This window comes from Leishmania martiniquensis, chromosome 27 (genome assembly GCF_017916325.1).
Source record: "Leishmania martiniquensis isolate LSCM1 chromosome 27, whole genome shotgun sequence".
NCBI lineage: Eukaryota > Euglenozoa > Kinetoplastea > Trypanosomatida > Trypanosomatidae > Leishmania > Leishmania martiniquensis.
The window spans coordinates 322,094-333,284 of NC_090162.1; the positions used below are offsets into that span (position 1 = coordinate 322,094).

At 58.7% G+C, this 11,191-nt stretch overlaps 4 protein-coding genes across 4 annotated transcripts; all 4 read left to right on the forward strand.

The window, feature by feature from the left end:
• Window positions 1–568: 568 nt before the first annotated feature.
• LSCM1_03422 (uncharacterized protein) lies at window positions 569–3,229 on the forward strand (the record flags this gene model as incomplete). Its single annotated transcript, XM_067320964.1, has 1 exon — window positions 569–3,229. One exon carries the CDS (start codon window positions 569–571, stop codon window positions 3,227–3,229), a length of 2,661 nt encoding a protein of 886 aa, XP_067177574.1.
• Window positions 3,230–3,868: 639 nt separating this feature from the next.
• On the forward strand, window positions 3,869–4,924 carry LSCM1_03423 (uncharacterized protein; the record flags this gene model as incomplete). Its single annotated transcript, XM_067320965.1, has 1 exon — window positions 3,869–4,924. One exon carries the CDS (start codon window positions 3,869–3,871, stop codon window positions 4,922–4,924), a length of 1,056 nt encoding a protein of 351 aa, XP_067177575.1.
• An 895-nt stretch (window positions 4,925–5,819) lies between these two features.
• LSCM1_03424 (uncharacterized protein) lies at window positions 5,820–6,110 on the forward strand (the record flags this gene model as incomplete). Its single annotated transcript, XM_067320966.1, has 1 exon — window positions 5,820–6,110. One exon carries the CDS (start codon window positions 5,820–5,822, stop codon window positions 6,108–6,110), a length of 291 nt encoding a protein of 96 aa, XP_067177576.1.
• Window positions 6,111–8,440: 2,330 nt separating this feature from the next.
• On the forward strand, window positions 8,441–8,728 carry LSCM1_03425 (uncharacterized protein; the record flags this gene model as incomplete). Its single annotated transcript, XM_067320967.1, has 1 exon — window positions 8,441–8,728. The coding sequence occupies one exon, from the start codon at window positions 8,441–8,443 to the stop codon at window positions 8,726–8,728; it is 288 nt and encodes a 95-aa protein (XP_067177577.1).
• Between the last annotated feature and the right edge of the window lie 2,463 nt (window positions 8,729–11,191).

An 11,191-nucleotide genomic window follows, 5' to 3' on the forward strand; every position in this document is an offset into this window, starting at 1 on the left:
ATGCGGAGGGGAGGCTCTCACAACCCCAATCGCCACCCCCCCCTCCCCTCTCTCACTCCTCTCCATCTCGTTCGCCTTCCGCGTCCACCACTGTCACCCAGGCCCCCCTCCAGCACCTTTCCTCCCTTCTGGCGTCGCCCGCCTTCCTCTGCTGTTACTCTCCTTTTCTCAGTGGGGCGACGCATTTCGTCACTGTGCCGGCCCCGCTGCTGTCCCGCGTCTGCTTCCTTATATGTTTTTTCTTTTCTCGCCGCTGCTTACATTTCGCGTCGTGATTTCGCCACTTTCCTGCCCCTTCGTCGGTCTGTGTGTGCGTGCGCCCCCAGCCCCTCTCTCTCCTATTCTATACCAAAACGCACCTCATCCGAAGGCCTTCCCGCAGCTGCTGCACCTGCAGTCTATTTCTCACAGCAGCAGCATCGCCTCCGCCCCTCCATCCGTCTCTTCCTCGGCGTCCCCCCCTCCACCTCCTTTCTGCATGCGCGCGCGCACAGCAGCAAGTGCGAAGACGCTGTAAGCTCGCGGCACAAACGAATAAGGGTTAGGGGTCGGCGAGCCGCTCGCGCTGATGAGCTTCCCCAGTAATTCGAACACATCCTTCACGGCACAGAGGTGCGACGATGCTGCATCGCGCACTTTCTCCCTTGGACGAGAAAATGCCGCATCAGCGCTCCTGTTCGAGGGCTCGGCGAGGCCGCGTCACGCGTCCCCTCATCGGCAGCGCAACTACGGCACGATGCGGGAGAGTAGATTTGGTATGGTCCGCTCCGCATCGATGCCCGAGACCCTATCGTGTGTGGTGCACGTTCGCAAGCATTCACGGCAGCGCAGCGTTGCACAGCAGTCGGCATGGCTCGCTGAGAAGGCAAAGCAAAACTTTTTCCACGGCAGCTTCACCTCTGCGCACGGCTCCGTGTTCACCGTTCCCAACCGAGCGCAGCAGATGGCGACCAATAGGCCGTCGCTTGGTCCGTTAATGAGACGTCCATCAATATCGCGTAACACGTCGGCCGCACCGCGCCGGCCGACCCCCATCTCCCTCATCGTCGCCCCGGCCGTGTCGGCCATGAAGAATAGCGCCGGTCTCTCCTCAGCAGCTGGCGTGGACTCGCGTGAAGGGAGCTACTTGCGTGCGTTGTCACCCCCAAAAGATTGGAGCTTCGAAGAGGAGTTGATTGTGCTACCGCGTCGCTCTGTCAGCACTGACGCCCGACTTGGCGAGCATCACGGCGTGGACACGAACGCCGCTGCGGGACGTCTGCGACGCACCATCCGTAGCGTCAACTCATCGACCGAGGGGGTGGCGAAGATGGAGTTTCGGGAATCGTCGCCGGATCTGCTGGCGGTGCAGCTCATGCGCGACCGCAGGGCTGAGCAGGAGAAGAGGCAGCCGCTATCCCCCGCTACCATCGCCCGCGCCCTGCGCGCGCTGCGCGCTTTCGAGGAGCGCAAAGTGCGCATGCCGAGCGGCTCCTACTCGAATGCGCGAGTAATCACCTACGCTGGGAACGTTATTCCGGTTCCAGACCACACACCGTTGGTGCTATCGGCAGCGAAGAGTGAAAGGTCGACAAGAGCCGAAGTACCCCGTTGTGTGCACATCAACTCCGATGCAGAGGACAACGTGGTCGATGACGCCACCACCGTGTCGGGGGGAGATGAGGATGAGAATGTCGAGTTTCAGGAAAGCTTCTCGTGGTGTGGCGCCGCCATGGATCTCCTCTACCTGGCAATGCCAGCGGCCGTCTCCATCTGCTTCACCTTCTCCATATCCGCGATGCCGCTGGCCTTTGTCGGCAGCTACCTTGGCCCACGTCAGCTAACCGGTGCATCCGTTGGCTTCTTCCTCATCAGCATCCTAATCATCTACCCGATGATTGGCCTGACCTTCGCGCTCGACACCCTCTGCTCGCACGAGTACGGGCGAGACCCCTTGAGCCCGGAAATGGGGCTGGCGCTGCAGCGCGGAGCTCTCATCAACCTCATCATTTTGCTGCCGCTCTGCGTGTGTATCTACTTCTTTCACGGCATTCTCGTCCCCCTCTACGGAGAGGCACTGGCGCAGGAGGCGGAACAGTTTCTCCTCTACTCCCCGCTGTACCTTATTCCCATGGTGCTGTTCATTGCCGTGAATAAATTCCTCAACAACCAGATGCAGCCGCACATCCCAATGATCGCACTCACCGCTGGCGTGCTCGTGACGCCGTTCCTGCAGCTAAAGCTAACACCGATGGGAGTGCGCTACACAATGGTGGGGATGGCCATCACGGCGTGGCTCCAGCTGGCGGTAGTCATGGTCGTCACCGTCTTCAAACCCGAGACGCGCATCACGCTGGGAAGGTGGCGCCCAACGGAGGCATTGGATTGGACACACGTCAAGGAGTACATGAAGCTCGCCATTCCCAGCGCAATCTTCGTCGCCGCCGAGGCGTCGTCTTTCGACGTCACGGTCCTCATGTGTGCTCGCTTTGGCGAAATGGACGGCGCCGCCTGGTCCAGCATTATGAACTGCCTGTTCATCTTCGCCTCCATCCCTGGAGGCCTCAGTGCCAGTGCATGTGCAAACATCGGCCGCTGCATCGGTGCCTATGAGCCGGCCTGCGCCAAGGACTTCGCGGCTATAGCGATTTGTACCACGTTTGCCATGGGCCTTTTCGACTCCGCGCTGCTGGTGATGTTCTTCGACCAGCTCATGTCACTCTTCGGCACCCAAGGCAGCACGCTGGCGCTGGCGCGCGAGGTGCTCTTTCTACTTCCTGTCTTCCACGTGTGCGATGCGGTGCAGTTTGCGTTTCAGGGCATTTTCAGCGGCATGGGTAGGAACTACGTGGGCGCGGTGATTCTCCTGACGAGCCTCTGGGGAGTGGGCGTCCCGCTCGCGTTCACCCTCGGCGAGTACTTCAACTATCGCATGTTAGGCGTTTGCGCCGGTATCACAGTCGGTTTGTGCATCGAGGCACCGGTGATGGCGTACGCGGCGTCCACGACGGACTACGTAGCTGTGTGCGAGAAATTCATGGAGGACGAAGAGAGCGCGGTCACAGAAGAGTCGGAGGCGAGCGAAGCGTACGATGACGAGTACGTCGAGGAGGTGATGCGGCGCTCTGGCATATCCATCAGCAACGCGGAGGTGATGGAAGGTAACTCGGAGCACTATCGCAAGCTTCTGCCGCCCCTTCGTCGCGGCCGTTCACGGCGAGTTGCGAGGTACCAGGATGAAGACAACTAAACGTGCTAACAAGTGACGCCGTGCGTGTATCTGCGTGTGTGTGTGAGGTGAATGCTATCGTGCATGTAGGCTTGGTAGCGTGACGAGCCAATACTGCACTCTCTTTTACCCTTATTCCTCCTCCACACACACTCACACACACATTTGCACACATCATTACTGGGCGCGCCTGTCTGCCATGGGGGGGAGGGACGGAGGCGTCACCTTCACTGTGTGTAGAGTGAGGGCATCGTAGCAAGTAATCAACGAAATGAATCCGCGCCGCTGTTTCAGGGGTCCACGCGGGTCTGAGAGAGTCCTTCCCTCCCTTTCGCAACTCCGGGGAGGGTGATGAGCGAAGGTGAAGCAGCACACAAGTCCAAGCGGCGAAAGGAAAGCGTATCGTCGTTGCACGCGTCCAACGCGCGACGGCAGAAATTCTCAGGCGTGCCTTCAGGCTGTGAGCACCGCTGTGAGGGCTTTTGCTGCCGCCCTGTCATTCAATGTCAGGAAACGCATATATGCGTATGGGTGTAAGCGGACTGAGCTCTCTTCTCCGTCTCCTCGAGATTCACTTGCCCGCTTCTGTGTCCCTCCCTCTTCATCGCAGGGGTTTATCCTTGCCTTCGCCGCCGCTCCTCTCTCGATCTCTCAGCAGTGATGGCGTCACACCTGGAGGACATCATGCGCGCGTCGCTGCGGCGTGACATGGAAAAGCACCAGCGACTTGCTCAGCAACAGGCAACGCCGCGCGGATTCTGCCTCAAGGTCAGCGGCATGCCGTTGCGCGCACGCGCCGCGATGAAGAGTTGCAAACGGCATCGCGACAGAGCGGGCACGACCTCTTCACAACAGAGTGAAAACGCTGTATCACTGGACGAGACGTGGCCTGCCCGCGTGTTGGCTGCCCTGTCTTCTGTCTTGCAGCAACTCGAGCGCACGCCGCAGCAACAAGAAGACGCGGCCGCCAACGAAAGTATGTCTGCGTCGACAGCCTCCGCGCTGAGGTCAGTGACGGGGATAGAGCTGCGCCACTGCGGGCTGCGGGCGGACAATCTCTGCACAAAGGACCACGGCGCGACCGGCGCGGTCTCGCTAGCGGACATTGTCCTCGCTCCTCAGCGCCTGTGGAACCTGACGACACAATTAGTGCCGCCGCCTGCGTGTGTCAGCCTCACGACGCTAGACCTTGAGTGCAATGAGGTGGGCGATGACGGAGTGCAGCTGCTCTGTAGCGGTCTTCTTCTGCATCTTCGCGGCCTTCGCCGCCTCCTGCTCGCGTCAAATAAGATAACCGCCGCCGGACTCCTCTTCATGTCCAGCGCGTCCCAACGACAGGGCGGGGGAGACCTGCCTCCGAACCTTGACACCCTTGGCCTCACAAACAACCCCCTGGGTGCCCAGGCACGCGGAACCGTTCAGGCTCATCCCTCCGAGGATGACTGGTGCGATGCGTTTCGCACGCTAGTGTCGCACTTGTCATCACTGCGGCGTATACATCTCAACCACGCTGGTCTAAGTACGCGCGAACTGGCTTGCGTTTTGCACACGGTGCGAGAGTGTCTCGCCGAGCGTTCTCAGCCGTGCGTCTTCGACACGATCTATCTTCGGGAAAATCACCTTGCCAACAAGGCAGAGGCGCTGAGTTTGCTGCGTGATAAGGTGGAGGACCAGTCAGCACTCGACACTTTTTTGGCGCTTCACGTGTCCATGTGAGCGCAGGACACAGGCCCCTCTCTAGTTCCTGGAGAGGACTCTGCGTGCAACTGTGCGGCGGTGATGCAAAAGTGTAGGTGAGCGTGTCTTCTCCTGCGAGTCCTCCGGGTGTGTGATCGGTGCACGAGCTGGAGCTTTTGAATTCCTCGCTCATAGCATCACGGGCCGCGCGCAGAGAGTGAGCGATGCGGATGTGGGGGAAAGAGTAGGGAGGGTGCAATGCAGACGGCTAGCCTTCGTTTCAGCCGCAGCCGCCGTGGCACCGCCTTTTCCTTTCTCTCTCTCGCTACTGAGTCACATCGTCGGCTAAAAGAGAAGAAGTGAGATCAAAACGATTAACATTCCGATGAAGCGGTTACTCCTCGAGTAGGGTGACCGCACATGCGAGGCAGGACGGTGCTGGTGACGACGTGTCCCGTGCTTGACTCGGCCGCGGCGTCCCCCGCCTCGAGTGAGAGTCTCACAGCCGTCTCCTTTGCCTTGCGCGCTCACTTTTGTTGCAGCGACACGCTGTGCAAGGCGCCTTACACAGCTCCCGTGACGTGTCGCTCTCCCTTGCCTCCCCTGAAGGACGCTCGTACGTCCTCTCCCGTCAGCGATTCCCCCCCCTCTCCGCTGCTACACACACAAATATGTATGCATATATGTATGAACTGTTCTCTCGCTCCCCTCTCTCCGAGTTGGGTTTGCCTCAAGAGCTCCCTAGTCGACCCGCCACTTCCTTCGTTCTTGCCGCCGCTCCCTTCTGCCTACAGCTCCCATTCCCACCGGTACCTTCCACACTTTCCCTCCCACTTCCCCTCTCGTGCCTTCACATCCGTGTGGCTTCGCTCGCTCTGTTTTCGTTTCAGCTCCATCCTCCCTCACTCCCTCCCTTTACCGCCTCTCGCCCGCCATGTCGGCCACTGTTGCTGAGCTCATCGCCGCGAATAAGGTGGTGGTGTTCTCCTGGGTGACCTGCCCCTTTTGCGTTCGCGCAAAGGAACTCCTCAAGCCTCTTGCGAAGGATCTTCGCGTTTACGAGTGTGACCAGATGCCGAACGGCGAGGACCTCCGCAAGGAGATTTTCTCCAAGTACGGACATGAGACAGTGCCGGCGATCTTCATCAACGGCGAGTTCATTGGTGGCTGCAGCGAGCTGCAGGCCCTCCAGAGGAGCGGCGGGCTTACGAAGAAGCTCTCGTAAAGCATAAAGTGGGCACCTCATGGACCCAAAGTGCTTCCGATGAGAGTGGACTCGTGCGCCGTACAACGGCTGTTTTTCTCTATTGTGTCGGACCGCCTTCTGCACCGGAGGGCAACTCTTTTAAGATGGGTTGGGTGGGTGGCATACACGTGCCATGCACCTCCTCCGTCGCTCCCCTCGTCTTTATGCTCTCAACCTTCGTCTACTGATGACAAAGAAGGAATTGCTTGGACGCGTTGCTAAGCGTCTGCAGGGCCGGCTAGTGTCGACTGTGGATGAAAGAACCGACTCTAGCGAAGGGTCCATGGCAGGGTCGCAACATACCGTCCTATACTGCGGCGAACGTTCTCTGAGCCTGCATAGCCTGCTGCGACTCTTTCCATGTCCCCTTTTTACTCGCACCATGTCTCAGTGGCAACGGTACACGCACACACACACACACCTCGCTCAGTATTGACCGTTCTTCCCCCGCGCTTCCGTTCTTCCGTCGGCGGCAGACGGCGTGCCGGCTATGCGAGAAAACGTTCAGCCCACATCTCTCTGTCTCTCATGAATAGTCATCACCGTTACAAGGGAAAGGGCAATCAAAGCTGAAGACGCAGGGGCGCACGCACTTACACACACACACATACAGAGAGAGAGAATCGGCTACAATAAGAAGGCGAATGCTTCCCTGTACTCCCCCTCCCTCCTCTCACTCGATCTCTTGCCGCGAGGGGAAGAGACGGGGTGAGCGGGGGGAGGGGGGGAATGGCACAGTAGAAAACGAGCCCCGCGCAGAGCGAGATTGAAGGAAGAGGCGCCTCAGCAGCAGCCCTCTCAGCGTCGCGGCAACCAAAGAGGGCATCGACGTGAAATGGTTATGCACCTCATCGCAGATAGACGTATGACGGACGAACCAGTGGCACGTATTCCCCGGGAAAGCAGGACGAAACGAAGACCGGAGCACCTTTGGCATTATGCAAACATCAGCTGAGCTGTAAGAACTGAGGGAGGGCCGCACGTGTCTTGCATGGCAGAAGATCACTAGACTCCCATGTCAGTGATACGGGGAGCAGCGCTCCCTCCCCCCCACACACACCTCTTTTCATACAGCTTGAGCAGCCCAAGTGACGCAGTGCTGTCGACGATGGTCCGCTTTAACACTCGTGACGCCATCTAACTGGAGAAGCGGTCAGTGGTCAGCCTATGGGATAAGGCCTCTATGTATGCGCGAAATCAGCGCATTCGTGCACTCGAGCAGCGGTCCACGGTGGCGCCACAGTCCAGTGGCGGTGAGCCTAGAGCCACTGCAGTGATGTAACAGATGCACCGAGAAGGCCGAGAGACAGAACTGGCAAGAGCCCATCATCGTGCCCAAGCACGCGGTAGCGCACGGCGCGGGGGCGAGCCTGTCATTATGTGCACATGAGGCTAAATACATCAGCCTCGCGCCATCACCCAAACCGTCAGCAGCGGAGGGATTGACGAGCTGAGAGCACACGCCTCGAACCCGAACGAACGAATGGCAAAAGAGCGTCTGCTGCCAATCGCCTGAGCTCTGACGACAGTCGATTCTCGGGGGATTCTGGCGAAGGCGCAGTGTATTCTGTCAGCGGTATCGGCTGTCTTCTGCGATACCCCCACCCTTTCAGGCAAAGGGCGCAGCAGCTTTCGCTCGTGGGAGTCCGTCATCAGCGCCCCAGACAAGGCGCTGGCGGGCACGGCGCATTGTCTGGAGCGCGGTCGCAAAGTGAGGAATTACGGGTAAAAGGTAGGATGTTGGACCCCCATACTCCAGCATCGACTTGTCCATCATCTGATCTCCATCAGCATCGTCTTGCTGGCAGCTTACACTAGTCAGGAGGGCCATGCTTTGCCGCTGCCGTCAACAAAATGTCGGACACGAATTCAGGTTTCGAACCCGCGGGCATCCACACCAGGCGAGGCCCTCGTGGCCGCCGTCAGCAAAGCGCCGCTGCAGACGTGGACAGAACGCAGTGAGGGGTACTGCAACGTCGAAATTTGACCTCCAAAAAAAAAGGCAGAGGCATCTGACGAAGCCGCTCATCAGTCTAGTCGTACTCATCGTGCTTGTAAAGGATGCGGATAGCGAGGAGACGTCCGGCCAGCACTTGCTTTCTCACAGCAGAATGCCGGGGTGTGCACCTACACAGGTCGACAAGGGGCTAGACAGCGATAAGAGGGCCAGCCTCCCCGCCCCTTCATGTCTGGGTCAGTTTAACCTAGCCCTCGCCAGATGGAGTCGGTGGCTAATCGAGAGATGATGAGGGGCAGTACCCCTTCTCTTGCAGCCGCACCGATGGATGCAATAGTGTGTGTGCGACCTCATGATCGGGACAGATGCATCGCGGACAGGAAAGGAAGCAGTCCTCTCATGGCGAAGCGGGGTGTCAGATGGGTATGCAGAAGCGTTGATTCAGCGATTCAGCCCCAGTGGCGGAGTGACTCAGCTACTATCACAGAGCCCGACTTTGTGTTTCGCCGCCACGGCATCCCGCTCAAAGCACGCACCGTGCAGTCAGCTGCATGTCACAAGAGGTTCGACGCAGGCGGGATGCCGTCCCCGCGGGGGGGCCACGATCACTGTGGTAACGGACCACTGCGCTATCCCCTGAGAGGAAACTCGGCAGTTTGAGGGGTCTCCGCGTCAGAGGCATGGGCCCTGTACCGATTAGCTCAAAACGGCAAGCACTCCTCTCCACGAGGAGGGCGGAAGGGAGCGGCAGCTCTCCAGACTTTTTTTTTACGTTTGTGCGGTCGTTGCGTGAGCGCCGGAAACTCTTTCTCAGAGAATGCGCCAAGACGGAGGCGGAAAGAGCGGGCGAGAGAGTCTTCGCTGTCAGACTCTGCCTTCCCCACAACGGCAGTGGATGCCCAGGCCGCGGCGCTTGGGCTCCGAGAGCGCGGAGGTGCTGACGGTGGCCCTGAAGGCCGTGACGCTGCAGCGGAAAAAGCTGATTGGGCGCAAAGTGGATCAAATGAGTTGGCGAGTGAGCAGGAGCATGAGTTGCTGGATGACGAGCAGCCTTCGGGGCCGTGCGTGTGTTCTGCATCTCCGTCGTCCTCCGTGCGACACCTCAAGTAGACGTTTGAAACTCGCGTGACAGCGTTGCCGACGTCACCCGTTTCGTTGCTCAGCCCTCCCCTTGTCCTCTGTCGTACGTATGTACAATACGGTGACCACTTTGCATTACTTTTTACATACACAGACATATATACGTATATATATCTATATATACTGCTGCCGCCGCTGCAGCCCCTTCCCCACACCCTTCTCCTTCTTCGACTGCCCACAGTGCTCCCTCACACTCGTCCTGCGCGCGTGGATATGGGGAGAGAGGTAAGGAGGAGTTGCGTGTGCTTCAGGGTGGCAGAGGCACCCCATCGCTGGGGCGTAGAGCGAAAGGAAAGAAAAAGGACGCGCCGCTGCAGCGCTTTTTCAGCAGCAATACGAGTGCTCCCCCCATATGAAGAGGCCTGTTTCGGTTGCCCTGTGCGCTTGAAGGCGATACCTTCTTCTACCGATCGCCGTGCCATCCAACCAGGAGTTCCTCTGCTGGCGCCACCTCTTCTTTGGCGCCAAGCCGGCACATCTGTCACGCCCTCCCACTATGCACATGGTGCAGGGGTAGGCGCGTGATGACCGCCGACGCTGTCTACGTCTCCAGCGCGTCTTGGATCCAGAGAAACAGCTTTACCAGCATTCCACCCCCTCGCGACTCCTCCCTTTCCCCGCTCGTTTCCTGCCGTGCGACGCCCCTGCCTCTTTGCCCTCTCCCCAAGCGGCCGCAGCGTAGCAGACAAGTGAATGACAATCAAACGTAAGCCACCCGAAAAGTCCCTGTGCAAGAGCCATCCATCGTATAAGGTCGTCAAGGTGCGCTCGGAGGTGCCCATCGACTTTGTCTCTCATTTCGACCTCACCCATACACATACACCTGTCCACCCCACCCCCACTCGTGTTCGTCACCGACGCGTGCCGATCGGTACATCTTTACACACACACACACACTCACTCACAGCTTCGTATATATATACTCCCTCCTCCCCGGCTCCCTCTCCCTCCTTTTTTTGTTTGTGTTTTAGATGAGCTGATAGGGTTTCTCGCCAGAGTCCCTTTCTTCAGTGCGAGAAGTGCGCGTTTTTGCTCTGTATTTGTTGTTTGGCTCATCTGCCTTGTGCTCCCCATCCCCCAACTCTTTTCTCTCTCTCTTCCCACTTCCTTCCCACCCCCACCTCACCCCTCGCGCGTCCATTACCAGCTGCTACACGCATACATCACTCGCCTCTCCCCTGCTTCTCTTCTTCTCGTTATACTGGGGCTTTGTGAGTTCGTCTTGCCTACACTGCTTCGCGTGACGTGCGTTTACGAGTGCGTTCTCTTCCCTCTGTGTTTGCCTGTGTGTGTGTGTGTGTGCGTCGACTCCCTCTTCCCCTCCCCCTTACAGAAACCTTCTGAGGCCTTTCTTGTGTATGTCCCGGGCGGGCATACTCTCCGTGTCTCTGCTTGATGTAACGTACTTCCTCCCCTCCCCCTTGCCTCGCTCTTTCTCGTCTTGGCAGTCTTGAGTTGCGTGAGTGGGCCTGCATTGCCCACTGCTGACCCTCCCCCTTCATCCCTCCCTCCCTCCTCTTTCCCTCCTGCGCCCCATTTCTGGGCTTCCCGCTGTTGCACCGGTGTTGGCCGCTGCGTCGACGTTGATCCCCTCTCTCACTCTCTCGTTCTCTTTCGCCCGCTCCCCTGTCTTTTTCATCTTTTTCCCCACTCCGTTGCTTCTGCGGAGCTGTACAAGAGTGCCCGATAGCCGGCAAAAAAGGACGCGCCTTATTGGTCGCTGAAGTGTTGGTGTGGCTGGTTTACCTCGCTCACCTGAGCGGTTCGTTAGCGTAGAGGATCTCAGCTGCTGTGGGGCTTCTGAGTTGGTGTGTGTGGAAAGGGACAGGGCGTGCGCGCCAGCGGGAAATTTGATGGGTGGGTGGTTGCCCTACGCTGCATGAGTCGTACCTCTTCCGCTGTGTTTTCTTCGTCGAACAGATTGACGGTGATACACGTGTGAATCGTAATCGATTTCAAGCAG